This window comes from Chanos chanos, chromosome 3 (assembly GCF_902362185.1).
Source record: "Chanos chanos chromosome 3, fChaCha1.1, whole genome shotgun sequence".
NCBI lineage: Eukaryota > Metazoa > Chordata > Actinopteri > Gonorynchiformes > Chanidae > Chanos > Chanos chanos.
Window position 1 is genome coordinate 3,855,593 of NC_044497.1, and position 26,551 is coordinate 3,882,143.

At 40.1% G+C, this 26,551-nt stretch overlaps 2 protein-coding genes across 2 annotated transcripts; both read right to left on the reverse strand.

Moving 5' to 3' along the window:
* Window positions 1-8,012: 8,012 nt before the first annotated feature.
* Window positions 8,013-12,578, reverse strand: LOC115806380 (fibronectin-like). Its single transcript, XM_030767056.1, has 5 exons — window positions 12,572-12,578; window positions 11,838-12,104; window positions 11,051-11,317; window positions 10,532-10,637; window positions 8,013-8,319 (listed from the first exon to the last, which is right to left on the reverse strand). The coding sequence occupies exons 1-5, from the start codon at window positions 12,576-12,578 to the stop codon at window positions 8,013-8,015; spliced, it is 954 nt and encodes a 317-aa protein (XP_030622916.1).
* Window positions 12,579-19,479: 6,901 nt separating this feature from the next.
* zgc:56095 (Ferritin, lower subunit-like) lies at window positions 19,480-22,356 on the reverse strand. The gene is made up of 5 exons (XM_030770107.1): window positions 22,306-22,356; window positions 21,338-21,441; window positions 20,940-21,086; window positions 20,383-20,508; window positions 19,480-20,249 (listed from the first exon to the last, which is right to left on the reverse strand). The coding sequence occupies exons 2-5, from the start codon at window positions 21,437-21,439 to the stop codon at window positions 20,100-20,102; spliced, it is 525 nt and encodes a 174-aa protein (XP_030625967.1). The 5' UTR covers window positions 21,440-21,441; window positions 22,306-22,356; the 3' UTR covers window positions 19,480-20,099.
* Window positions 22,357-26,551: the final 4,195 nt, after the last annotated feature.

The following is a 26,551-nucleotide window of genomic DNA, read 5'->3' on the forward strand; positions in this document are numbered from 1 at the left end:
CAAACACAGTGTAGAGAGTGCAAAGAGAGAGTGCTTGAACTTTAACAAGATAAAATTTACATTTAAATTTATATTTATATTTAAAAACAGAAACAAGACAGATGTATGCTTCCTCTATGACCTCTGCAACATGGGTTAAACTAACAAACAAACAAACAAACAAAAAAAAAAACATTTTCAGATTTCAAGAATAATCAATCCTGTCAATAGAAAAGTTACATGACAATTCATTCTCCAGTGAAGAGAAGACCATTCACTTGTACTCACTGGTGACCTCAGAGAAGTTGTATCCACTGCTTCTCACACCTTCAAACACAGTGTACAGAGTGAAGAAGTATTTTGTCCCAGAGGACAGAGACGGTACAGTATATGTGACTACTTGATTGGTATCTGACTCAGTGATGTTTGTCTCTGTTCCATTGCTGTATCTTAGTATGTAAGTGTAATCATTGTTGTTGACTTTATCCCACCTCAAAGTCAACTGATTCTCAGTGCGGTTTGTCAGATTAACTGTGAGTACATTGGATGGGGCTGAAAAGAAGAAAGATGCAGAAGACAAAAGCCAACAACATTACTATAGTAATACAACATGAATTGGCACTTTGTCACTAGTTGTAAAAATGCTGTTTCTGAAATGTAAATCTTGGTGTTCCATGTGTTGGAGGAGAGCTATTTTCCCTCACACTGAAACTGATGTTCATTGGTTAATATTGCTACACCACACATGTTAACCAATGAACATGGATCGAATCCTTGGTGTCATAGGGTTTGTCAAAACTACAGGAATTCTTGACTGCTGAAAGGCAATTTATTGTGATTTAGCTCTGCCAGAGTTGTTGGGATCTGACAAGATACAGTGGTGTGATGGGGCTCCATGGTTACAGTCATTACATGGTTCATCTGTGTCATGTGTCTGGACTGACAGATGAGTGATGAGACATGTTGTCTATTGCCATGTGCTCAAAGCAGGTCACAAAGAGTCTAACACTAGTGTGGTTTAGCTTAGGAAAAGTAGGTACTTCAGCAATGAGGACCAGACTTGGTCAACTTAGAGAGCAACTTAAACCCACAAAAACCAAAGTCTTAAACCCTTCATAAAAACTGACCAATGCAAATAATTCTGTTGACTGGTACTCACTGGTGACCTCAGAGAAGTTGTATCCACTGCTTCTCACTCCTTCAAACACAGTGTACAGAGTGAAAGAGTATTTTGTCCCAGAGGACAGAGATGGTACAGTATGTGTGACTACATCTCCTGAATCTGACTCAGTGATGTTTGTCTCTGTTCCATTGCTGTATCTCAGTATGTAACTGTAATCATTACTGTTGTTGACTTTATCCCACTTTAAAGTCAACTGATTCTCAGTGCGGCTGGTCAGATTAACCGTAAGTACATTGGATGGGGCTGAAAAGAAGAAAAATGGAGAAGACAAAAGATAACAACATTCACTCACTTACCTCATCTCTGGGATCAGGCAGTGGAAGATACATCACAATAATATATTTATAATAGTCAAAAAGAGTTTGAATAACCTTCGGTTGCGTTAAAGCCATATACAAAATGATGTCGTAAGTGGTCACGTTGCTATTGCAAAAATTGTTTTAGAACATGTCTTTTTCAGACTCACTAATATGCAGTTAACTGGTAAAGTGAAGTTTCTGAAACATAAATCTATGATGTCCTCAGTGTTCTATGTGATAAATGGGGACCTGGTCACTGCTCACTTGTGTATTAGTATATTATAATAAATCAAAGCCCCTGTTCTTATACTTTGCTTTGCGTGATCAAAATATGAGGGTATTTTGGCAATGTGGTTTAAAAATAAATAAATAAAACAATATTTAAAAAAGTTTGAGAACTGGTCATATTTCTACAAATTCGGTACGTCTGGTATAAGGGAAATGATACAAAATAGACCTATCAACTGTAATTCCTTTAAACTGTCAAAACATTATATATGTAATGCATTAAAATGCAATAGGATGACAAGATGACAGCATTATGTGCCAAAATACCAAACAATACTGTGACATTTGAACCAGAATTAAATAGAGAAAAAATATGTTTGTACTTCTAAAACTTCATCACACTCCAAACTTTGCATCCTTCAATTTCAATTAAAGAGTTTATTATGAAACTAGATATTTGGAAATGTGCTCATTTTAGACACAATGAAGCTTCAAAAACCAAAAGCAAGACATGAACAAAAATCTGTCCTTTAAGAGTTAAAGATTTTTGTCAGACAAAACTGTTCACTGGTACTCACTGGTGACCTGAGAGAAGTTGTATCCACTGCTTCTCACTCCTTCAAACACAGTGAACAGAGTGAAAGAGTATTTTGTCACAGAAGACAGAGATGGTACAGTATGTGTCACTACATCACTATCCTGTGATACTGTGATGTTTGTCTCTGTTCCACTGCTGTACTTCAGTGTGTAAGTGTAATTACTGTTGTTGTTGACTTTATCCCACTTTAAAGTCAACTGATTCTCAGTGCGGCTGGTCAGATTAACCATGAATACATTGGACGGAGCTGAAATGAATCGAAAAGAGAAAGTAAAAAATGACCATCTTTAAACACTATGCTGTTTGGGGCTAGGTATTAGTGGGCTATTCACAAAGTGTCTGAAGTTTGCACCGTGACACTGCTACACTGATGAAAAAAGAGGGCAGTACTGACATTCATACAAATAATGTTTTTTAGCCTTCAAAACTCAAAATATAATTCTTTGCAGGAGAGCGTTAGTGCAGGCAAAAGGTTGGTGATGAGATAAATGCCAAATTACAATCTGTGAAATTGTATCCTGTTTAAAAATCAGTAATCTTTGTCCTTCCCCAGAGTTGTGGGAGTTGTGGATAAGCTGTCCTCTTCATCACAAGAGCGAAGGAAAAATATGTTCTTGTTTGGGAGTCACTTTCTTGCAAATTCAGGCCAGTCAAAGATGTGGGGTCTTGCAGCATATGGTGGCCCAATGGGGTTGACCATGGTTAGATGGCTCATTGCCACAATGTGGTTGGACTGAGAGTTGTGTGATGGGACAGGCATTCTGTTTCTGTAGGTAAAAAGCATTCTACAGCTCCTCTGGCACTAGTGTAGTGTAGGTCAAAAAACATAAGAACTTCAGCAGTGAGGACCCAATTTGGACCTTACCCCAGAAATGTCCAAATTTGCACCTTACCCCAGAAAACCAAAGTCTTAAACCCCTCACAAAGTTACCAAGCACAATTAGACTTTTCATTGGTACCCACTGGTGAACTCAGAGAAGTTGTACCCACTGCTTCTCACTCCTTCAAACACAGTGTACAGAGTGAAGAAGTACTTTGTGCCAGAAGACAGAGGTGATACGTTATGTGTCACAACATCACTGTCCTGTGATACAGTGATGTTTGTCTCTGTTCCATTGCTGTATCTCAGTATGTAACTGTAGTTACTGTTGCTGTTGACTTTATCTTACTCTAAAGTCAACTGATTCTCAGTGCGGCTGGTCAGATTAACCATGAGTACACTGGACGGAGCTGAAAAACATTCACTGGAGAACTGAAAAGATGATCATGTTTAAACAATTTGCAGTTTGGGGCTGGGTATTAGGGAGCTATTCTGAAAATGTCCCCATTATGCACCACAACACCGCTACACCAACGAATAACAAAAGGAAGTCCAGTGTCAGTGCCTCTCACACCAGTATAACGTAGGTCAAAAACGTGGACATCAGCTATGAGGACCCAACGTAGGCAGCTGAGGGAACAGCTTTGCACCTTACCCCAGAAATCCAAAGTCTTCACTAGGGTGACCATATTTTAATTTTCAAAAAAGAGGCCAAGGGGGATGGGCACGTCGATGACGCGTTCCCCTCCCAACTGACGGGGAAATTTTAGTGTATCTCACATGCAATGTGAAAGTGCATCTGTACTTAACTGCCACAATATATAGCCAAGTACTATTTAATGAGGCAAATAACTGCTAGCATAATAACAGTGGCAAGATGACCTTATTTCTTTTCATTCAAAATTTAGTAGCGTTACGGCTTTCTTACAGTCTCTGGGCTGTTGCTGCGGTGTTAACGGTAATGAGCGAGATGCAGTTTAACGAGTATTTATGGCATGACAGTGTACATTGACCGTCCATTGATGGCGTGCGAGAGGGCGGGACTTAAAGAAAAAGGTCAACGCAAGGCAAATACACACAATGAATGGCGGCTGTGGAAAGCAAAAGCCAAATACCGGACATTTTTGGCGATTTAGAGATCCCGACCGAACACATCTTTTTAGGTCCGAAAAAGAGGACATTTCCAGGAAAAAGAGGATGTATGGTCACCCTATCTTCACCCCTTCACAAAGTTGACCAGCAGAAATAAGAATGTTTACTGGTACTCACTGGTGACCTGAGAGAAACTGTATCCACTGCTTCTCACTCCTTCAAAAACAGTGTACAGAGTGAAGAAGTACTTTGTGCCGGAAGACCGAAGTGATACATTATGTGTCACTACATCTCTCTCCTGAGATACAGTGATGTTTGTCTCTGTTCCATTGCTGTTTCTCAGTGTGTAATTGTAATTACTGTTGTTTTTCACTTTGCTCCACTCTAAAATCAACTGATTCTCAGTGCGGCTTGTCAGATTGACTGTGAGTACATTGGACGGAACTGAAAAAGATTGAAAGGAGAGCTAAAAGATGATCATGTTTAAACATTATGTTGTTTGGAGCTGGGTATAAGGCAGTCAGTTACAAAATGCCTGCAGTATGCACCACACTACTGCTTCATCAATTCAAGACACAGGAAAATACTGCCATTCTTATAAATTATTTCTGCAAGCCAACAAACCTCAATATACTGCAGTGTAGATCAAAAAACATAAGGACTTCAGCAATGAGGACCCAATTTCGACCTTACCCCAGAAACATCCAAATTTGCACCTTACCCCAGAAAACCAGAGTCTTAAACCCTTCACAAAGTTACCAAGCACAATTAGACTTTTCACTTGTACTTACTGGTGACCTGAGAGAAGTTGTATCCACTGCTTCTCACTCCTTCAAACACAGTGAACAGAGTGAAGAAGTACTTTGTGCCAGAAGAAAGAGGTGATATGTTATGTGTCACAACATCACTGGGCTGTGATACAGTGATGTTTGTCTCTGTTCCATTGCTGTATCTCAGTGTGTAATTGTAATTACTGTTGTTGTTCACTTTGCTCCACTCTAAAATCAACTGATTCTCAGTGCGGCTTGTCAGATTAACTGTGAGTACATTGGACGGAGCTGAAAAGAAGACATATAGTGAACAAAATAGAAATCAACATTCACACATTGACATCATGGCTTGGATTAGGTACCGGAGGGTACATCAAAATAGCGTGTAAGAGTGGTCAAAGCAATTTATTAACAATGTCTGATGCTCTGTACCTACAGAAATAATGTTATTTGCAGCCCGTTAAATTTCTTCATGTAGCACTCACTAATATACACTTCCCTCTATCCCATTGGTTTCTGTTATAGAGGGAAGCTGTTCTGCCTCACACTGATATTAAAAACACTGCTCAGTTAAAATGGTTCAAATCCATGTTCTTATGCTTTGATTGAGGCTATTTTTGCAATCCGGATTCAAAAAGTGTATGACAAATTGTTATATTTCTGCAAATTTTGCCATCTAGTATTGTAGAAATTATACAGAATCAGCTGATCAGCTATAACTGTTTGTAACTCCTACACCAGTCAAAACGTTATAATGTACGTTTCATAAATGCAAGAGCAAGATAGTGATCATTATATTCTAAACTAAAAAACAATACTGCAGCATCAGGATGAAGAAAATAACATCAGGACTAAATAAATAACATTCCCTCAGAACAATTACAAATGAAAAAGAGAGATACAGCTGTGTCATCCTCAAACCTGTAAATCTCCCAGTTTCACCTGGAGACTTTGCACTAAAACTGGATATGATCTTTCCAGACACAGTGCAGCTTGAGAGAAAGCAAAAGTAAAATATACTAGCAAAGCATTGGAAGCTCTTAAAAAATTGTCCAACAACAACAACAACAACAACAACCGAACAAACAAACTGAATCAAGTTTGTTGACTGGTACTCACTAGTGACCTGAGAGAAGTTGTATCCACTGCTCCTCACTCCTTCAAACACAGTGTACAGAGTGAAAGAGTATTTTGTCCCAGAAGACAGAGATGGTACAGTATGTGTGACTACATCCCCTGAATGTGGCTGTTTGATGTTTGTCTCTGTTCCATTGCTGTACCTCAGTATGTAATTGTAATTACTGTTGTTGTTCACCTTACTCCACTCTAAAGTCAACTGATTTTCAGTGCGACTTGTCAGATTAACCGTGAGAACATTGGATGGAGCTGAAATGGAGTGACAGGAGAACTTAAACAATGACCATGTTTAAACACTTCACAACTTGTGGTCCGGGATCAGCAATTCTTTCACAACATAGCAACAGTTTACATCACAAGATGCTTCTGTAATCGTTTATGACTCCTATGCCAGCAGAAACATTATGATGTACATTTCATAAATGCAAGAGCAAGACACCATCCATTATATTCTAAGCTAAAAAACGATACTGCAGCATCAGGATTAAGAAAATAACATCAGGACTAAGTAAATAACATGGCCTCAGAACAATTACAAATGAAAAAGAGAGGTACAGATGCAACAACTGTGTCATCCTCTTCAGCGCCCCTGTGTTCGAATCATCTAGTCAACATCTGGTGTGTTTAGTATAGTTTTAGTATAGTCCGTCATCATCCGTCGCTACGATGACTGAATTGCACAAAGCGATTTGGATGGTATTCATCACACTATGGATCATTACCGGTGAGAGTTGCATGTTACCACCTGAGTTTCATTTGCCTGCACAAACTGGGACATTTTTGACGGAAACTTAGATGAGAGGGTCTCCGTCGTCACAGACTAGTTATGCAGTGCCACGACCATACCAGTTAAGACCTACAAGAAATATCCAAACGCCAAACCCTGGATCACCCACCATATCAATCACAGGTTAAGGGAAAAACACAGAGCTTTTCAATGGCAGGACAGGGTTTCACTAAAAATCATAAGCTGTGAGGTAAAGCAGGACATCATTAAGGTCAAACTCAGATACAAAGAGAAACTTGAATGGGAATTCAGCACCCTGAACAGCAAACAAGCCTTTCAAAAAGTAAGAACACTCACTCGATATGACCCAAAACTCGCGTTAGCTGCTATAACTGACCCTGCCTCATTCGCTGAAGACCTAAACACTTTCCACACTTGGTTTGACACTATCAACTGCACAAAAGAATGCATGGCACTGTTGGAGACCCTACCCGTCCTGCAGCCAGTACACCCGGCTCCCTTCACTGTGGAGGATGTACGCTGGCAGCTGAGCCAATGCAAACCAGGGAAGGCGCCAGGGGCTGGACAGCATCCAGGTGTGGGTGCTGAAGGACTGTGCCACAGAGCCCGTCATGCATTCCATTTTCAGTGAATCCTACAGTGCCCACCCTTTGGAAAACATCCACTATCATACCGGTACACAAGATACCCCACCCCTCAGAGCTCAACCACTATCCGCAAGTTTCACTCACCTCAACAACTGTGAAATGCCTGGAAAAACTGGTGCTTAACATCATCCTTCCAATCGTCGAACCACACTTGGACTCCCTTCAGTTTGCCTACAAGGCCAAAAGGGAGACTGAGGATGCTGTGGCATGCCTCCTTCACTCCCTCCTACAACACCTACAGTCACCCGGTAACTTTGCCAGAATACTTTTCGTCCATTTCAGTTCTGCCTTCAACACTACCCAGCGCCATCAGATGATCAAGAAACCCCACCACCTCAACCTCCCCCCACTTCTCATCCACTGGGTACACAGCTTCCTCAGTGACAGACCACAGACAGTCAGAGTGGGCACTGTATGATCTTCATCCACCATCCCCAACACGAGAGCCCCACAAGGTTGTGTCCCGAGCCCTTTCCTGTTTACCCTCTACACCAACGACTGTGTCAGCCCCTCACCCATCACTACACACTTCAGATACTCTGATGACACTGTAATACTCGTTCTCCTTATTGACAATAACTCTGTTTCGACCTATCAAGACTCCATCTCCCACTTCACACAATGGTGCACGAACAATCACCTGCAGGTAAATGTAAGAAAGACGAAAGAACTGGTGATTAACACTACCACACACAGCACGGCCCACAACTCCGCCAACAGCCCCACCTGCATCAATAATGAAACTGTTGACATGGTAGAGTGCTTCAGATACCTTGGACTCATCCTGGACAATAAACTGAGCTTTGACCAACACGTCCCTGACATCCACAAACATTGCCAACAGAGACTCTCTGCTATCCGAAAACTCAAAGCACTTTCTGTCACCCTCCCACCTTCTGTTACTGCTTTACAAAAGCACAGTTTAACCCATTCTCCTTCACTGTTCCCCCTGCTTCTTCAACATACTATCAGCCTCCAACAGAAATAAACTCATATGTATCTCACACAGTGCCTCCAAAATGATTGGCTTCGCCACACCCAACCTCTCAGACCTCAACAACAAAGCTATCATACACAGCTGTCATCACACATGACCCCAGACACCCCCTCAACCCATTCTTCACACTGCTCCCATCAGGTCGTAGATACAGGTCTTTGGCCTGGAAACGGGCGCGCTATGGCAGGGGTTTCATTCCCTCTGCCGTCGCATCACTAAACAAAACACCTCGGCAACTATGTAAAGGTGTCATGTATGTGTGCATAAAGGTGGTTGTATTCAGTATAAATGTTTATGTTTATGTACTTATGTAGTTATGTATCCTTGGTGTTTTCATGAGGCTTTGTACAGACTGTGGCAACAAATTTCCTTGAAAAAGGACATTAAGGAATCTATCTATCTATCTATCTATCTATCCTCAAACATGTATATCTACCAGTTTTACCTGGGGGGTATTCCAGAAAGCTATGGAGCTTTACTAGTTGCTCTGAGTTAACTAACTCTGAGTTTTCACTAAACCTGCTTTCTGGAATAGCCCCCTGGAGACTTTGCACTGAAACTGGATATGATCTTTCCAGATACAATGCAGTTTGAGAGAAAGCAACAGCAAAATATACTAGCAAAGCATTGGAAGTCCTTTAAAAAATGTTGTCAAACAACAACCACGACAACAACAACAACGACAAACAACAACGACAAAACAAACAAACATACACACAAACAAATTCAGTCAAATCCAAACTATTGACTGGTACTCACTGGTGACCTCAGAAAAGTTGTATCCACTGCTTCTCACTCCTTCAAACACAGTGTACAGAGTGAAAGAATATTTTGTCCCAGAAGACAGAGATGGTACAGTATGTGGGACTACATCACTGTCCTGTGATACAGTGATGTTTGTCTCTGTTCCATTGCTGTATCTCAGTGTGTAATTGTAATTACTGTTGTTGTTCACTTTGTTCCACTTTAAAGTCAACTGATTCTCAGTGCGACTTGTCAGATTAACTGTGAGGACATTGGATGGAGCTGAAAGGGAGTGACAGGAGAACTTAAACAGTGACCATGTTTGAACACTTCACAACTTGTGGTCCGGGCTCAGCAAGTCTTTCACAACATAGCAACAGTTTACATCACAAGACTGTTCTGATATATATGAGAAAGGGCTGCACTGACATCCTCACAAACAGCTCTTACTCACCAATGAAACACAAAAGTCCTGTCATGTGTCTGTGTCCAGCCCTCTCTGACTCTGCATATCAGTGTTCTGTGTTGCTGGCTGGTCTGTCCCCAGCTGTCTCACAAATCTTTACAAAGTCTCCCAGTTCCTAAGCTGTGTTCTTTCCTGTGTTGTCTGGTTTTCTACTTATTTACAAGTTTGGATTGTTAATTTCTGATTGAAGCCTTACCTAAAGCAGTCTGTAATCTGTACAATGAACCTTGCCTGTATCTGATTTCATCCTTAGAGGAGCATGTGTTATTAAAACCAGTTAAGCGCATGCATCCAGCTTCTCAGTGCTTTCTTGACAATTTGTCTCCCAGCAGAAGTGTATTAGCAGAGGAAATTGGCTAACAAAGTCTTATATTCTGCACTACAGTGGTTCCCAGTCTTTTTGTGTTAAGTACATTACAATGCATATGGAAAACTATGTTCAAACCCCAACCACTTTTCTGTACTGTATTATAGTTTAGATTTGAAAAATAAATAAATTAATAAATAAAAACAGTGAAAATATCACCAAAGGGCATATGCATTGATTGCATTCCTCACTGCAAACCTACCAACAGTCTGATAAGGTCCACATGCAGCTGTTAGGGCAGTAGTGATGGCTGATATTCTAACACACAAACTAAGCCGACTGTGATGATGGAAGTCACAGTGGATAACACTGATTTTCCTGAGTCTTGCTAAGGAATTATGTTGTGTGGAGTGTTTACTGCCATTGGGCTGAAATACAGCTGGTACATTAGTGACGCCTACATCTGGACTTAGGCCACTTGGTTACTGGATGACTTATATTTTAAGTCCTGATTACCATTGTTTCATGTTCTGTACAAAGTCTTCCTCACAGCCACTGAAACACTGCAGCATGTCCCGTGGGCCTGTAGACTCCTGGTTGAGAACCATGGCCATTCTACAACCTGTGCTTATGAGTCACAAATTAAGAGTTATCTTTTTTTTCTTTCCCTTGCCCCTTGAGTTTTGTTTTTTTTTGCCATTTTGATCCCTTTTGTTTCCTCAGTTGGTTTGTGGCCAATTATCTTGTCTGTCTATCCACTGTCACTTGCACAATCCCATGCAGGACAGGAAGACCATCTTTTGATACATGTGTAGATAGATACACTATCTATCTATCTATCTATCTATCTATCTATCTATCTATCTATCTATCTATCTATCTATCTATCTATCTATCTATCTATCTAATTATAGTACAGTTTCCATACAGTAACTACCCATCTATGTTTGTCTGTCTGTCTTTTTTACGCAATTTAGTGAATCTACCCAGTGATGTCAAACACTGTAGAATGGAGAACATTGTTATGACACTTACTGGCCACAGCAGAGAAATTGAATCCACTGCTCCTGACTCCTTCAAACACAGTGTAGAGAGTGAAGGTGTATTTAGTCCCAGGAGAGAGAGATGAGACTGTATATGTGACTGTATCACTTCCCTCTGATGCAGTGATGGGTATTTCTGTTCCATTGCTGAATGTCAGTGTGTAACTGTACTCATTGCTGTTGTTCACTTTGTTCCACTGCAGTGTTAATGCAGTCTCAGTGCGATCTGTCACACTAACAGAGTCCACATTGGAGGGAACTGAAACACAGTGAAATAAAAAGGGCAAAAAAATGACCAGATTGTAAATAAATAAGTGGAGATGTCATGTGAATACATCATATAAGAAAATATAAAAATGAATGAATGAATCATGACCATTCACACATGAACACACACACACACACACACACACACACAAAGCCATAAAATAAATGCATGTTTATTCTACTTTCTAATCAATCAACCTGTTGCCTGCTAAAAGCAGTCAACCAATCAATCAATAGTTTCATCAGCTGGCTGATCAGTCAACAGTGCAACATCTATCTATCTATCTATCTATCTATCTATCTATCTATCTATCTATCTATCTATCTATCTATCTATCTATCTATCTATGTCTGTATGTCTGCCTGTCTGTTTGTTTGTCTATGGGGGAAGGTATTTTGAATGTATGAACCTTCCTGAGATTGTCTCAGTCGGCGGAACATTTCAGTGAATTAGAACATCCACTCACTGATATCAAACACTGTAGAATGGAGAACATTGTCATGACACTTACTGGTCACATTAGAGAAGTTGTATCCACTGCTCCTGACGTCTTCAAACACAGTGTAGAGAGTGAAGTTGTATTCAGTCCCAGGAGAGAGAGATGAGACTGTATATGTGGCTATATCATTTCCCTCTGATGCATTGATGGATATTTCTGTTCCACTGTTGTATGTCAGATTGTAACTGTAATCATTGCTGTTGTTCACTTTGTTCCACTGCAGTGTTAATGCAGTCTCAGTGCTATCTGTCACATTAACAGAGTCCACATTGGAGGGAACTGAAACACAGTGACAGGAAAAAGGCAAATTAAATAATTTAATTCTGTTACATTTTATGTTCTTCCATTTGTGCCACTGGAATATGGATGCAGCCTCTGATGCAGTGGTGGGTATTTCTGTTCTATTGCTGTATGTCAGTGGGAGCTAACACTAAGAGGAGCTAAAACACAGTGAAATGAAAATACAGTGAAGTGTGTGTGTGTGTGTGTGTGTGTGTGTGTGTGTGTGTGTGTGTGTGGGTGGGTGGGCCTGTTCACTTCATTAGAAACACCTACTTTATAACGGACATTCACTGGCCATTTTATGAGCTCTATCTACTTTACAGGTAAACTACATACGTGTACAGTTACAGACTGTAGCTCATGTTTTGCCATGAGCAGTTTTTCAGCCATTCTTTACACTGTTTGTCAAAGGTCAGTTGGTGTATATATTTAATCTTCACTTTACATTTTCTGAGTAAACTTACAGTTCATAACTAATCCTCCTAATGCAAACACACACACACACACACACACACACACACAAAAGATTGTGCTCATATCCTGTTGGGGTCTTCCCACTGACTCCCATTATCCTGTAACTAAAGAATACTAACTAACCTATCCCTAACCCTAAGCCTCATCCTGACTTTAACCAAAGAAATTTTTTGATGCTTTTCGTTTTATCAGTAACAGCAATTTGGTTTAAATAAACGTTATTCTCCTCGAGGGGACCAGAATTTTGGTCCCTACCAGGCACTGTTGTCAAATTATGCTATCTTACTGGGGATTTTCATACCCCACAGAGATATCAATACCTGCAAACACAGGCACACACAAACGCACACACACACACACACACACACACACACACACACACACACACACACATAGGTATACACATATTTGTGGAGGAGAGTACTTCTTGTGTTAAATTACCAATTAATTCAAGACAGAAGCCCTTCTTTGTCTCCAAAAAATTCCATTTTGCACATATGTATCCTCAGGTTTCATCTTCCATCTCAGTTGTTTTGCATACTCGCAAAAATACAGCCCTTAGCTGAAGCACGGTGTTTATCTACACTCCATTTGCAACTGCAGTATTTCCATAGACACATCATGAGTCAACGTTCATGAGAGTAAATTATTCTGAGCTTCTTTAGACCTTTAACACTGAAACATTAACAAAAGTTAATGTAGCTCATAATACTTGTATTCTTTCTTTTTCGACTTCATCATATACATTTTGAACATGGGCCTCCTAATCTGAACCTGAACCACAAGATCCAAAACCAGGGTTGTTGCAGTGCTGTGTAGTACAGACAGAGAGCAAAATGTTTTACCATAGAATACCAAATAACTGCCAGTGAACACAAAATACTTACAAAATACATTAAAGGAAACTAAGTGAACAGAAAAAAGAAGAAAATTCTCACCTGGAGGAATGGTCTGAGACAGAGAAATCTGACAATGAAAAAATCATCTATCAGACATGTTTTACTTTTCTGTCTTAATGTAGAACAATCCAAACATGTATCAATACATTTTAAATTCATAATCTTTGTAGAAACGAACAGATGACATGTCTCTGTAATGGCACCATGGCTTACAGTGGCAGTGAGGCAAGAATAATCTGTCATAATAAACACTGGAGGACTGATAAACAGCACCTTTTGCTGACTTTCTGTTTATATGAACAAGAAATAGAAAAAAAAAAACAAATATATATATATATATATATATATATATATATATATATATATATATATATATATATATATATATATATATATGTGTTAGAGGCCAGAGAGCAGTTTGAGATTAGAGCCCACTATACGAGTTCATTTGGAGTGTGAACAGGAGCTCTGACATTGTTCATCTGACTCACTGTCAGTATCAGAAATGGTTTTGTCCATATCTGCTGTGTAGCCTGTTTTTCTTTTTCAGTAAGACAAGTGAATTGATTATGAATGTGAAAACTTTCATCCAAACAAAACACAACACAACATTGATTAAGAATATCTAAACTTTCATTCAAACATAACTCAAACATAATTTGTGTGAACAGCTGGAAAATGCATTGATTATATTAAAAATAAATTATCTAACATACTCTGCTCTCAAATATTTCCTAATTAAGCAAAATGCTGATCTACCCAAGCAGATATAAAACAGAGTCTTGCAATCTTACCCATGTAATGACCACACACAGATGGAGAAACAGTACGGGTCCTGCCATGGTCACAGTAAACACATAGCCCAGATGTTCTCTCTGTAGTCTTTTCTCTCTGATTAATATTTACAGCTTATGTTTCGCCTATTGAAATCTGGCATTTATGCTTTGCCTGTTAAACAAATAATTTAACTGTTAATGTTTAAACTGGGGAAATTTATTGTATTATTTTCTGTGCTTATTTCCTCTTGGGTGTACTGCTGAGTTTTACATACACTGTTAGATCTACTCGCTTCTAGTCAGATGTTTTAGAAGAGAACACAAATTAATGTTAACAACGACCTCAGGATGTTTTTATTATTATTATTTTCCTCCAAACATCTGAATACTTTCAATTGATTTGACAACTGAATTTGATAACTGAAATCCTAATACCAAAATCAGTAACCATACACCATACAACAGGGGTGTCAAACTCCGGTCCCGGAGGGCCAGGGTCCTGCTGATTTTTTATTTCACCTCTTAGTTACCTGTTGATTTTCACCTTGAAAACAGGTGTGGACACTCTTCAGCCAACCAGAGATTCTATTTAGTTGGTCTACAAGAAAAACAGCCGGACCATGGCCCTCCAGGACTGGATTTTGACACCTGTGCTCCAGGATCAAAACAAGGTACTGAAATAAGCAAAGGAATAACAGAACTTGGTAAAGCTAACTGACAGACCAGGTACGTAAGTATAAACGCTCAGAAAACTCATGGGGCAAGTGTAGACTTCGCGGTGTTCTATGAAAACTGAGGGGATTAAGTAAGAGCGAGTGACTGCGTGCATGAAAGTGAAGACAGGTACGCGTGATGAGTGAATAGACCGGTGATTAGAAAACCGGCGACGCTGATGGCTGAAGTCGGCGGGGGAGGAGATGAGCTCGTTACAACCATACACTAACTTTATTGTGATTCTGTGTTTCGGTAGAGCTGGGTGGTTAGGCACAAACCAGGTCTAATCCTGTTGAACTTTAACTTTTGGATGGAGGGTTATACACACTCACTGATGTGTCTGCCTTAAGTGACACGGATTTGCATTCAGTTCATTGGAAATTTCACTTCACAGTACATATGTCCTGACTGTTTCTTCCTCATTAATGCTACAACCAATCAGGAAGAAAAATCGTGTCTAAGACCGCGAAGTCAAGACATTTAAGTAACTAAACCCAACATTTAACAGTGACCAATCATATTTCAACAAATTTGTGTAATTCTTGCATTTTTAAAATAAATATACTAAACTATGAAATTAAAAGTAAAAAAAAAGGGACATTTGACATTTCGACAAGTTCCACAACAATACTACCTTCACTAGATTTTGATCGTCGAAACCCAACAAATGTGTAAAACCAGCTATGCTCTGTGCATTGTCAAAATGCAATTTAAAATGAACAATTACTCTGTTACAGTCTTAATTTAAAAAAAAAAAAAAAAAAAAAAAAAAACATTCAAATTCACTCTGCATATTGATTTTTCTTTCTTTTTTTTCCAGATATATCCATCTTATGCTTATCATTTACAAACAAACTCTCCACAAGGGCGCAGTATTTGCATATTTGTGAAATATAAACAGGAATTATACACCATAGGGATGTTCTGGTTTTCCCTCTTCTCTCTCAGCATTTGATAATGACAACATGTGCACAAGGTCACAAAAGGAAAAGGAAAGGCAAATATGTCATAAGCAAAACTGTGATCATCTAAAAACAGAACAGAACAGAACAGAACAAAACAAAAAGACTTCATAAATCTGTAAAAATCAAACAATGAACACAGCATTTTGGATTGCGTTAGTACAGTATTATTACAGGCGTGTGTTACAGTGAGATCCGTTAACTGTCACCTCAACACCTGCTCCTGAAGAGGAGCCTCTGTGTGATGGACTGCAGCATCACGGCCAGTTCCCATCTGTCACACTGAGAGAGAGAGAGAGAGAGAGAGAGAGAGAGAGAGAGAGAGAGAGAGAGAGGGCGAGAGAGAGAAGGAGAGAGGGCGAGAGAAAGAGAGAGGGGGGGGGGGGGGGGTTGGGGGGGGGGGGCATGGATAAGGCACAGCCCCTGCATCAACCCCTCATTACCTCAGCCTCAGAAGGGGGTTAACCTCACCCCCACCCTTTTTTCTTTTTGTCTCTCCAAAGAGACTTCATCTGAGGATAGGGTCTTTGCCTGGTACCACTGTAACCCAGACAAGGAACCTCACTCCCCTTTACACTACTCGACACATTTGCCCTCTTCCTCATCGGCCCAGGCCCACAGGGGGTTTTCACTGTTTTTGGAGGCAAAAAATTTGCACTGAATTTGCTTTGTCTTTTCACATAACTCAGAGGTGAAGAGATGGATGCTAGAAGCAGGTCTACAGGAGAAACAAGACCACAAGTACATCAGGAGCCTTAAGCACTGCCTCACAAAAGACTTGAAGGTAAGAGAAAAAAAAATTATAAGAGGTCAAACAAGTTTAAATGCTATCCTTGTGTAAATCATGACTAAGTCCTGAGTAGGTTTTATAGCACTAGCAGGATAACTTGGGCTAATAAACACACCCTGTAACCATGACGAGCTGCGTCATTAGGAGTTTGATTATGACCAGGTAGTCATTGGGGGAAAGAGAGACAAGAGTAATTCATAAACAGGTTGGAGAGAGAGAGAGAGAGAGAGAGAGAGAGAGAGAGAGAGAGAGAGAGAGAGAGAGAGAGAAAGAGAGGCAGAGAGAAACTGGCCACATGTTTTTCTTTATGGATGACGAAGGTGAGGCCAAGACCAGCCAGTGCCTATGTCACCTGGAGAAGATGAGCTTAGAGAGGCAGATCATCACTCAGTCAAAAGAGCTGGGGATGAAGATGAAGATGAAGATGAAGAGAAAAGTCGATGTGCCATTGACACTGACCTTACTGGAGTGTAAGAAAATGTCCTTTTTGCTGTATGACGCAGCTGTCACATCTCAGTCAATGGGGTCATACTTTTGCAACTGTTTTTTACAGTGACCCTGTGCTTTACTTCGATGTTATCGCTTTATTTTCCTACTGGTATCTCCTGCTGCGATTAAAACTCTTACCGCAACGTGGCCTCAGAACTAAACCAAATAAGTTTAACGTCTTTCAGGTTGGTATCCAGTACATTCGTCACGTAGCGAGAGAGCATAGAGCTCAGTCTATCACTGATTTTGGCCAAAGTGACAATTAATAAAGAAAATGAGAGCGTTTCTTAGCTTTACAGGTCACTTTAAGTTAAACTACCAACAGACTGGTTTGTCAGCTTGTTCTGTGTCGAACAGCCTCTGAGAGAGTGGATTTTCCGAATATGATGCTGCAGCACATCTTGTTCGCCAGTAGAGGGCGCTCTCTCATAATCTCTTTTCTCTCTCACGACTTCACTTCAAACTGGATTGGATGAAGTCCAGTCAGGTTTTGTTTGACAAATTTATGATTCAGCGCGGTGTGTTTAATCGCTCTAATGTGACTCTAATGTGACTTCTTGACAATGTCATTTTACTCATTTAATGCAGCATAGATGTGATCTGATTGCAGAAATAAGTTTAGATAGGGTGTTCTTTGCGTTTCTGTATGCCAAGTCATTCAAGGAAGTGGACATAATGAATATCTTTCCAAACCAGCCTTTGGAACTAAATGTGATAAATACCTTTTGAGGCCAACATGCTAGTGATGGTGTTGTAAAAACAGCTCTTCACAAAACAACAACAATAACAAAACACCCCCCCAAACTCTTAACCCTCTCAAAATACATTAAACATTTAGACTGGTACCACTGGTACTGAACAGTAATGCCATCATTAGTTCATTATTATCAAAGCATTAAAATGTAAATTTGAGCTCTCTTTAGGAAAAAAACAACAACAACAACAAAAAAAAACAAAAACAAAAAAAGACTGTATTGCTATCTAGGTCGAGTCACAGGCTGCTCTGTATTTATGAACAGGAAGGCTAGTGCTTGATTTCCTGGACTGTGGTTTTGTGGTGCTAAATATAGTCAGACTTAGAGAGTTATTAACTACAGTGATGATGTAGCCAAAGGGCTTAATGCAAAGCAACATGACCTGACAAACCAGGAAAAAAAAAAGAGAGAGAAAAACAGACGGACAGTGTATAAGGTCCTGTGCATAAATAAAAGTCCGATGCGATTATTTGTAATCGACGAACTGATCTAGTTGTGAAACCATGACAATGAAACGTGAACAAGGAAACCAGACTGTGCCAAAAAAAAAAGGAAAAAAAAACAAAACATGCAGCACCTCCTTTTTCATTGAACACGCTTTCAGCCACTCGCGTGAAAATAGCAGCAGACGAAAACCAAAGATTCGGCACTGATTCACAGTATGCGATGGAAAAAACGTGAACATTTTCGCAGGAAGTTGAATTAAAGACATTTTTTCCTCCATTTCATCTCATATTTTCTGCTGAAGTGCCGATATGATTTATTACGACAACAACTAAACACTTTGAACTGCTGGACGCGTGAAAAAGAGTTTCTCTCCTTTCTTACAGAAGTGTGTGAGACAGAGAGTGACGGTGGGCGCGTTTCTCCTCACATGACTGTTCAGTTGAAGGGCACACAGACAATAAGTGGCCAAACACTGACAGTCTGACTCAGCACTTTACGCTCTCAGAGTTCCCTCTTTATCTCTGCACTCAGAGCGGGACAGACATATCATTACCTAAACAGTCTCTCCCTGAGCAGTTACGCTTTTTGGGTGTCACGGCGCCCAAAGTGAAATGGAGGGGGAGAGGGGGGGCGGAATTCACAGTGTAACTTTTTAGTTAAGTCAGGGATACATACTCTTATTTACGGAAGCCATCAACGTCCATTTTTGGTCACATTGGTTTTTTTAAAGTCTGTTTAAACTGATTTTTAAAAAATCGTTATATTTGGCATAACGTTTTTTTTGTTGTTGTTTTGTACATTTGTCTTCGTGATGCAATTAGCAGTAAAAAAAAAAAACAACATGTTCCAATGGTGGGTGTGCAGGGCAGAGTGCAGTTAATCTCTAGAAATTGCGAAATACTCAAACATACAGCCACAGTTATGTATGGCCAAAGATCAAAGGCATCATGCCACTATAATGGCACTCAACATATACACTGCGTTAATCATTACCTGTTCAACGCTTGTTTATTCATGGTCCTAATAACAGGGAGGAGAAAAAAAAAAAACACACAACACGACACTGTAAAGGAAATTCTATTTTATTGAACATAATCTCTTGTTTTTTAATCTTTTGAGATGAAATCTTCCTTTGAAAGGATCGCACAGTCATGACCTGAAATAACTGATAGCTGATAGTTACTGTCTGTGTAACAACTGCGGGTTTTGAAAAATCAAATTAGGAATGGCATCCATTGTCAAGAACAAACAAATTGAAGGATAAAATCTCAAGAAGAGAAGAGAAAAGAAACAAAGGAACACTACTGGAATGCTTGACTGATTTTAGACACTGACACTGACACTCTGAGATCTAGCACCAGGTTTGTAGTGGAAAGAAAAGGAATCTTGCTCAAAAGGTTCTGAGGTATATCACTGCTGGTAACGGGAGTTTTGTAACGAGGTAACATTTTCTGTTCTATGACTGGAGTGTGCGAGCCCAAAGCCAATGAGAGCCACTGAAGGTGCGCTCCTCTTTGAAACTGTTCATCTATAAAAGTAACTTGGTTTACCCTTGAATAGCTTATACCCAAAATGTTCTGACTACTGATTGGTTGAAAATAAAACCCACAAACACAGCTTTTCCCAGGAGAGGGGGCTGCACACTGTGGAACTGGACATATTGAAGAAGAGCCATGGAGGTACCATTCACAGAGTGTGTTTGTCAAACAGGTATTCTCCCATAGTTCCATGGGTGTCGGAGGAAGTGAGGCGGGTCAGACTGCCCACGTAATCTCCCAGTTTCTTAATGGTGTCGTGGCTGTCGGACAGGAAGTGGTTCTCCAGGAAATCGCAGAGCTGGAAGAGGGGGAAACAAGAAGGACGTAAGGAAACTGGGAAAATTTGCCACGAAGTGAGAGTCGCGTCTGCAGACTGTAATGACTACGTGTGTGTGTGTGTGTGTGTGTCCCATCACGCAGGACCAACTCACGTGCGGGTCAGCGTGCGTGCTAGCGGTGTGGTGAATTTCCAGCAGAGAGCGGTTGAGAGATTTTTGGTAGTCCAGAGAGAACGACATGGCATCCAGACCTCCTCTCCAGTCCTCACGGCTTGGCTTCTGTACCACAGACACAGGGATAAGAGGAGAGAGAGAGAGAGAGAGAGAGAGAGAGAGAGAGAGAGAGAGAGACAGAGAGAGAGAGAGAGAGAGAGAGAGAGAGAGAGAGAGAGAGAGAGAGAATGTGAAGTGAAGGCCCAGACATAAAACAGGTCACTCTAAATATGATAGCCTGTGTCTTAATGTCCAATATAAAGGTAGATTGCTATGAAATTGTAAAAGAGGTTAACCATGGCAAGCTACATAGCAAGTGAAACCAGAAAAAGACAAAAAAGAGCCTTAACAAAACAATGTGGGGAAGAGAATTTTAAATCCAGACTTGATCTAGACTCAAAGTGAAAAATCCATCAGCGGAGAGTTCTGACAAACACAACACAACACTCACACACACACACACACACGTAAAGAAGTTGTAATGAAAGCACACGGACCGCAATCGACTGGAGCAGAATGCGTCCTCCTCTCATGTTCTGATACTCCAGCAGACTTTCGGCCTGCTCTCTCTCCTTCACAGAACGCTCAAGGAAAAACTGAGAGAAGCTGGGCAGTGCCACATCATCCCTGTCAAAGTACATTCCCTGTGAAACAGACAGACAAGAGAGAATGCAGTGTCCAAACAAACAGCCATTCATTTACACGTCCCAAGAATAGAAACCAGTGACTGAGAGTAAACTGACGTCAAATTTTACACGTACCAGCCGTGTTCTGTAAGTACCAACGCTATTAATGAACTTCAGGTAATATTATCATGTTGTTTTCTGTATAAAACTAGGCTGTCGGAGTAAAATGAAAAACCACAACAACCACACGCGACGTAGCTGAAGCTTACCAGGGCGAGATACGTGTAGGAGGCAGTTAGTTTGATGTTGATCAGCTTGTTGATGTCTGCTTCGCTTTCTGGGTGGAGGTTGTGCTTAACGGCAGACTGCATCTCTGAAACACAGAACACGAGGCAAAAAACAACAACAAAAAAAAACAGTTATCACATAACTGACTAACAGATATGTGTCAGAATGAAAACAGCCACTTTGTCAGCACCTGATCTGAACTGAGCACTCCTAAATCCAACTGTTAGCGCAATTCTCCGGCTCAGGACGTACTTCACCGTTATGTGACGGCTGTTGAATACAGCAGGTTCAACTATCCCTAAAGTAATATATAGCGCTACATCATGTGCTTTAGGCTCGGCAAGCTAAGTCCAGGTGCAACTTCTTACCTAATCAGCGTAACCAAAGCTATTACTAGATAACGGAGAATGACTGTTTAACAAGAAACGACCTATGTACTAAAAACTCTGATCACATAAACCGTAATGCACAGCCGCAGACAGACGTATGGGCGCGTTTAACGCAGAAAAATGTACCCTGTATAAACAGCGAGGATGCCTTTAATCAGCTCCAGGCAGGCTTGTTCCCTGCCATTGCGAGAACAAAAGCCTTGATTCTGAAGCATGACTCAAGCTTCACGATTTACAATGGATTGTAACTTACAATGCACAACAACTGTAAATAAATGTAATGGCGAAAAGCATCAGATGATATCAGTCATAGTAGCCATAGTATCAATTGTAGCAGGACTGGTTCTTGCGCAAGGAGACAAAGCTCTCCAACGTTGACGTGTTATGTCACAACAGAAAATATTTGTCAAAGAGAATGGAAAAAAATGTTTTTTTTAAAAAAATAGAGGTAAAATTCGACATCGGAAACAACAAAACAGCATCTGCTTGTGAAAAAGGTTAGATTCTGCAGTGATAACAGAGGCTGAAATGACGAACATTTGACTGTACTGCATACTTACTTAATGTTCCCTTTATGTACTTGGTCCAAGAGCTGACCACTTCTTGCTTGTTGTTTTCCTGAAATGTTCCTCTACGCCTATATGTCTGGCAATTTAGCCTATTGGGGCGCCACCTAATGTCGTGGAGATGAACACGTTCACAAATCCATTGGATTTAGACAATGACACTTTCTCGGAAGGGAGTCCTCCTTAGTAATCGCAAGGGATCAGCCGAACAATAGTCTTTAGGTAGTGACGTGTCGTGAGTGCATTCTCAGGTTATGGGATCTTCAGGGCACGAAAGTAATGAAATCAGTTAAAAGTGGAAGTAACTCTATATTTGTTATATTCATTTTTGAAATTTATAGCTGAATTTGTGGGTGTAAATTTTGCATGTTCTGTCCAAATACATCGGCGCTGGGTATTTCGAATTTGTATTTCAGGAAATGCTCACAATACAGCCATGAGTTGATAATGTTATTGCTTCCTGTCACTACTGTTACTACTGTATCTGTTATTGCAAGGGTGTCCATAAAAGTGCTGCAGAGATGTCTGGAGCCAGTAAAACATTAATTATATTTTGACGTCTTTTAAATACATGGACTGCCTTCTTATTATATATCTCTATCTATTTATCCATATAGATAAACAGACAGACAGACAGACAGACAGACAGATAGATAGATAGATAGATAGATAGATAGATAGATAGATAGATAGATAGATGGGTAAAGATAAAAGATCAGATACTGCTTGTGATTCAGAAGGGATAAGGGCAAGGCGAAAGGTTTAAATGAGTTTGAGCAGAGACACCGTGGGTTGTCGATAGTGGAAGCAACAACACAACTTGAAGTAAATGTGTGCGAATACGATGCATCTACACAGCGGCATGCACAAGAAGAACGCAGACGTCACACGCTTAAACTCCTATATTTGAAGATCACTGATACAAACGTCTTTATTAAAACATCACGCGAGGCACGTTTCAGAAATTATCGTTTGCTCCTCAGCGAAAGGAGTCAAACTAGTTTCTGCTCTTTCGAATCATGATCATAAACGCAAACAAAGATTCCTTATTTGGTTTGTTTAAAATTTCCCGGTTAGGTCATATGTGAGCGCAAATTTTTGTTTACTGCCACCCAGAGGTTCTTAACGGCATAGCATGAAATAGTTACTTCAAAGAAAACGTCTGACATTTGTCATTTGTCTCTTTAATACACCAGAAGTAGTTAGATTTTTTTTTTCCTTTTCATTGACAGTAACCACAGTCAACAAGTCTGCAGTTGAACAAAGGGTTTATAGTGTCTCATCATTCTTGCAGATTGTGCTATTTTATCAGCCTTTGCTGTGGATGTAGGTGTACAGTGGGGCCTCATGGTAAGTTTACATTCACAGAACAGGAACCATACCCTGGTGTCATACAGTGCTTATGCAGGACAGTAGGAGGTGAGGAATTATGATCACTTTTTATAACCCTTTTTGATTTTATGACCGTCGGGCTTTATGGTACTGATGGCACGGATGGAACAAACAACCACACTGAATGAGCTGTAACAGGGCACAGGGCCAACGACGCTTTGTTTAAAAAAAAAAAAAAAAGATGTTTCTCGATGTTTCTCTCACCCATAGAACTGGGTGGGAGAAACATCAGAGGTGATGTGTGTGGCGTCTAGCTCTTCGGTTGCTAACACTTTTAATTTGGCCTCAGACACCATAACTGTGATGAATAAGTCTCACTTTTGCCCTGACACTGCAGATTTACATGCTGAACAGCAACTTTAACCCCAAACGCCAGGTTTTGGCTAACTGGGTATTACTTGTTCATCACCCAGTATTTTTCACTCTTAACGGGCTAAACTTCGTTTTAACCCAGTCCTCTTGCATCACTACCTGAGGCTGTGTTCACACATATAGAAATAGGCAAATATATATTAGAAATATCATGACACCCTTCCTTAGTCTAATGGGAATAAATAAATTAGATGAAACGATGGCAACGTCTGGATTATTTGCAACTGAATTCCTACACAAAGGTAACTGTCAGTGAGAGTAGTGTGTTGCTTAAAAGGGGTTCATATTCACATGTGCAAACACACACACACACACACACATACAAAAAAATCCATCGAATATTCAGTAACTGAATGGAGTAAACTCTTGAGGAAGAGTGTTTGTATGTATGTATGTATGTGTGTGCTGTATGTATGTATATGTATGTATGTATGTGTGTGTATGTATGTATGTGCTGTATGTATGTATGTGTATGTATGTATGTATGCGTGTATGTGTGTTCTGTACGTATGTATGTATGTGTGTGTGTACTGTATGTATTTTAGTCTTTGAGTTTCACGCCCTCCTTTTTATGCAAACGTCCTCACACATGGTCGCGCTTTACTTCCTCCTAATCCAGCTGATGCCTGTACTTGTGTTACCCTCTCGATCATAAAGTCTCTAAACCACACCTCAATATTTCTGTTAATGTTTAAATGCCTCTGTAGCACTTCTCAGCAAGCTATGCAAATGTGTTATCAGAGATTCTTTTTTTTTCTCTTGCCTTATTTCCTTATTAGTTTATGCACACAAAATCCACAAGTTAATTTCTCCTTACATATCAAGCCATTAGACGTTCTGCTCTTTGGAGTGGAACTTTTGACAGTTTGTCAGCTTTTTTTTTTTTTTTCCTGTGGTTTCACAGATACGACTGTCCCTGGCAACTGAATGGCTCTATTTTAAACAGAGTCCAAGAGTTTGATCTTTTGGGGTAAAGCCAGGTTGTTTTTGGGCAGCAGGACAGCAGGAAAGGCAGCAAGAGGACAGCAATGCAAATTTGTCCCTCAGTCAATAAAGTCATCAGAATGTGGCAGTGTGTGTCAAACTAAGAGACGTTATAAGGGATAGAGATTCAGTTCAATTTATTTCTTATAAAAGAGTCTTACTTCTTTTACATTAACTAATTAGTTTTACATAAACTAATATTTGAGAAAAAAAGAAACATGACCATGAAGAGAGAGAGAGAGCGAGAGAGAGAGAGAGAGAGAGAGAAAGAGGGGGTAGTCGTAGTGGTATGAAATAAGGAAGTATAATTGTACGAGGTAGGGCAAAGGTTGCTGTACTCGGTTAATCTAACAAAAGAAAAAGAGAAGTGAGGAGACAATAAAGCAGGTTACGAACTGTCATTGAGAGGGGAGGAGCATTAGACAAGAGAGAGTGAGAGAAAGAGAGAGAGCACGCATGCAGGGGAGAGAGAGAGAGAAAGAGAGGGAGAGAGAGAGAGAAAGAGAGAGAGAGAGAGAGAACTCTGAACAGTTCATAAAAGTGCTCATGAACAGCACTGCCCGCAACTTCTACAAAAGCTACTTCCCTGTAGCCTCGTCCCCGTGTCATTTTTAAGCTAAATAATTGAAACTGGAACAGAAGACAAGTTGAGAAGCTGGTGTAAAAGGCAGAAGAAAGCTGTAGGCAGCGGGGAGTTTTGGATCAGAGCTGTGCACTGGCCTGACTATGGGAGGAACTGTGTTGTTGGTCTGTCTGTGTGTGGTTACAGTATGGGTAAGTCAGTCAGAATCCTTTTGGCTCTGCTCTCATGGAAAAGGAGGGTTTCATATGCCCTTTAGGACAAGCGAAATCTTCACACTATACGCTTCTCTGGGTCTCTCCTCTTCATCTTCTCATATCAGGTTGTGTTAGTAATAGTCGATTAAATCGTGGAATTTCCATGGCTTTGCTAGAAAATTGTTTATGATTACATGATCATTGAGAGACTAAATTTCAGAGGTCTGATTTTAAAAATGTCTAGGTCCGATTTTACCCCAATGTCCATTCTACCATATTCTTCCATTAATGATTGTGTTTAACGTTGACGCAGTTTATCACTTTGTAAGATTAAGCTGATATAGAAAGCGGATAAAAGCTTAATGTTATGTCTGATGAATGTCACATTTTATGCGATGCCTCAGAAGTTTAAAATCACACTGTTGTCATATCTGTCTATCTATCTATCTATCTATCTATCTATCTATCTATCTATCTATCTATCTATCTATCTATCTATCTATCTATCTATCTATCTATATACACACACACACACATCTGTGTGTGTGTGTGTGTGTGTGTGTGTGTGCGCGTGCGTGTGTGTGCGTGGTCTGGAATTACTCAGATCTGAATAATTCCACCCTGAATCTATTGTAAAACCATGTCCAAAGTCACATGTTCCTCTGTGATGTGTTAATGTGGAGAAGAGATAAAGCCCAGGTGACAAAGTTTTTTT

What these genes read in the sequence shown, in the direction of transcription:
- LOC115806380 (XM_030767056.1), bottom strand. An exon ending in CAACTTCTCTAATGTGACCA is followed by an intron (nt 11,318 to 11,837) that starts GTAAGTGTCATG and finishes ACTGTGTTTCAG; the next exon opens with TTCCCTCCAATGTGGACTCT. An exon ending in CAATTTCTCTGCTGTGGCCA is followed by an intron (nt 10,638 to 11,050) that starts GTAAGTGTCATA and finishes TCATAAGCACAG; the next exon opens with GTTGTAGAATGGCCATGGTT.
- zgc:56095 (XM_030770107.1), bottom strand. Translation starts at nt 21,439, where the DNA reads ATGCAGTCTGCCGTTAAGCACAACCTCCACCCAGAAAGCGAAGCAGAC. An exon ending in CCTACACGTATCTCGCCCTG is followed by an intron (nt 21,087 to 21,337) that starts GTAAGCTTCAGC and finishes TCTGTTTCACAG; the next exon opens with GGAATGTACTTTGACAGGGA. An exon ending in GCACGCACGCTGACCCGCAC is followed by an intron (nt 20,250 to 20,382) that starts GTGAGTTGGTCC and finishes CCCCTCTTCCAG; the next exon opens with CTCTGCGATTTCCTGGAGAA.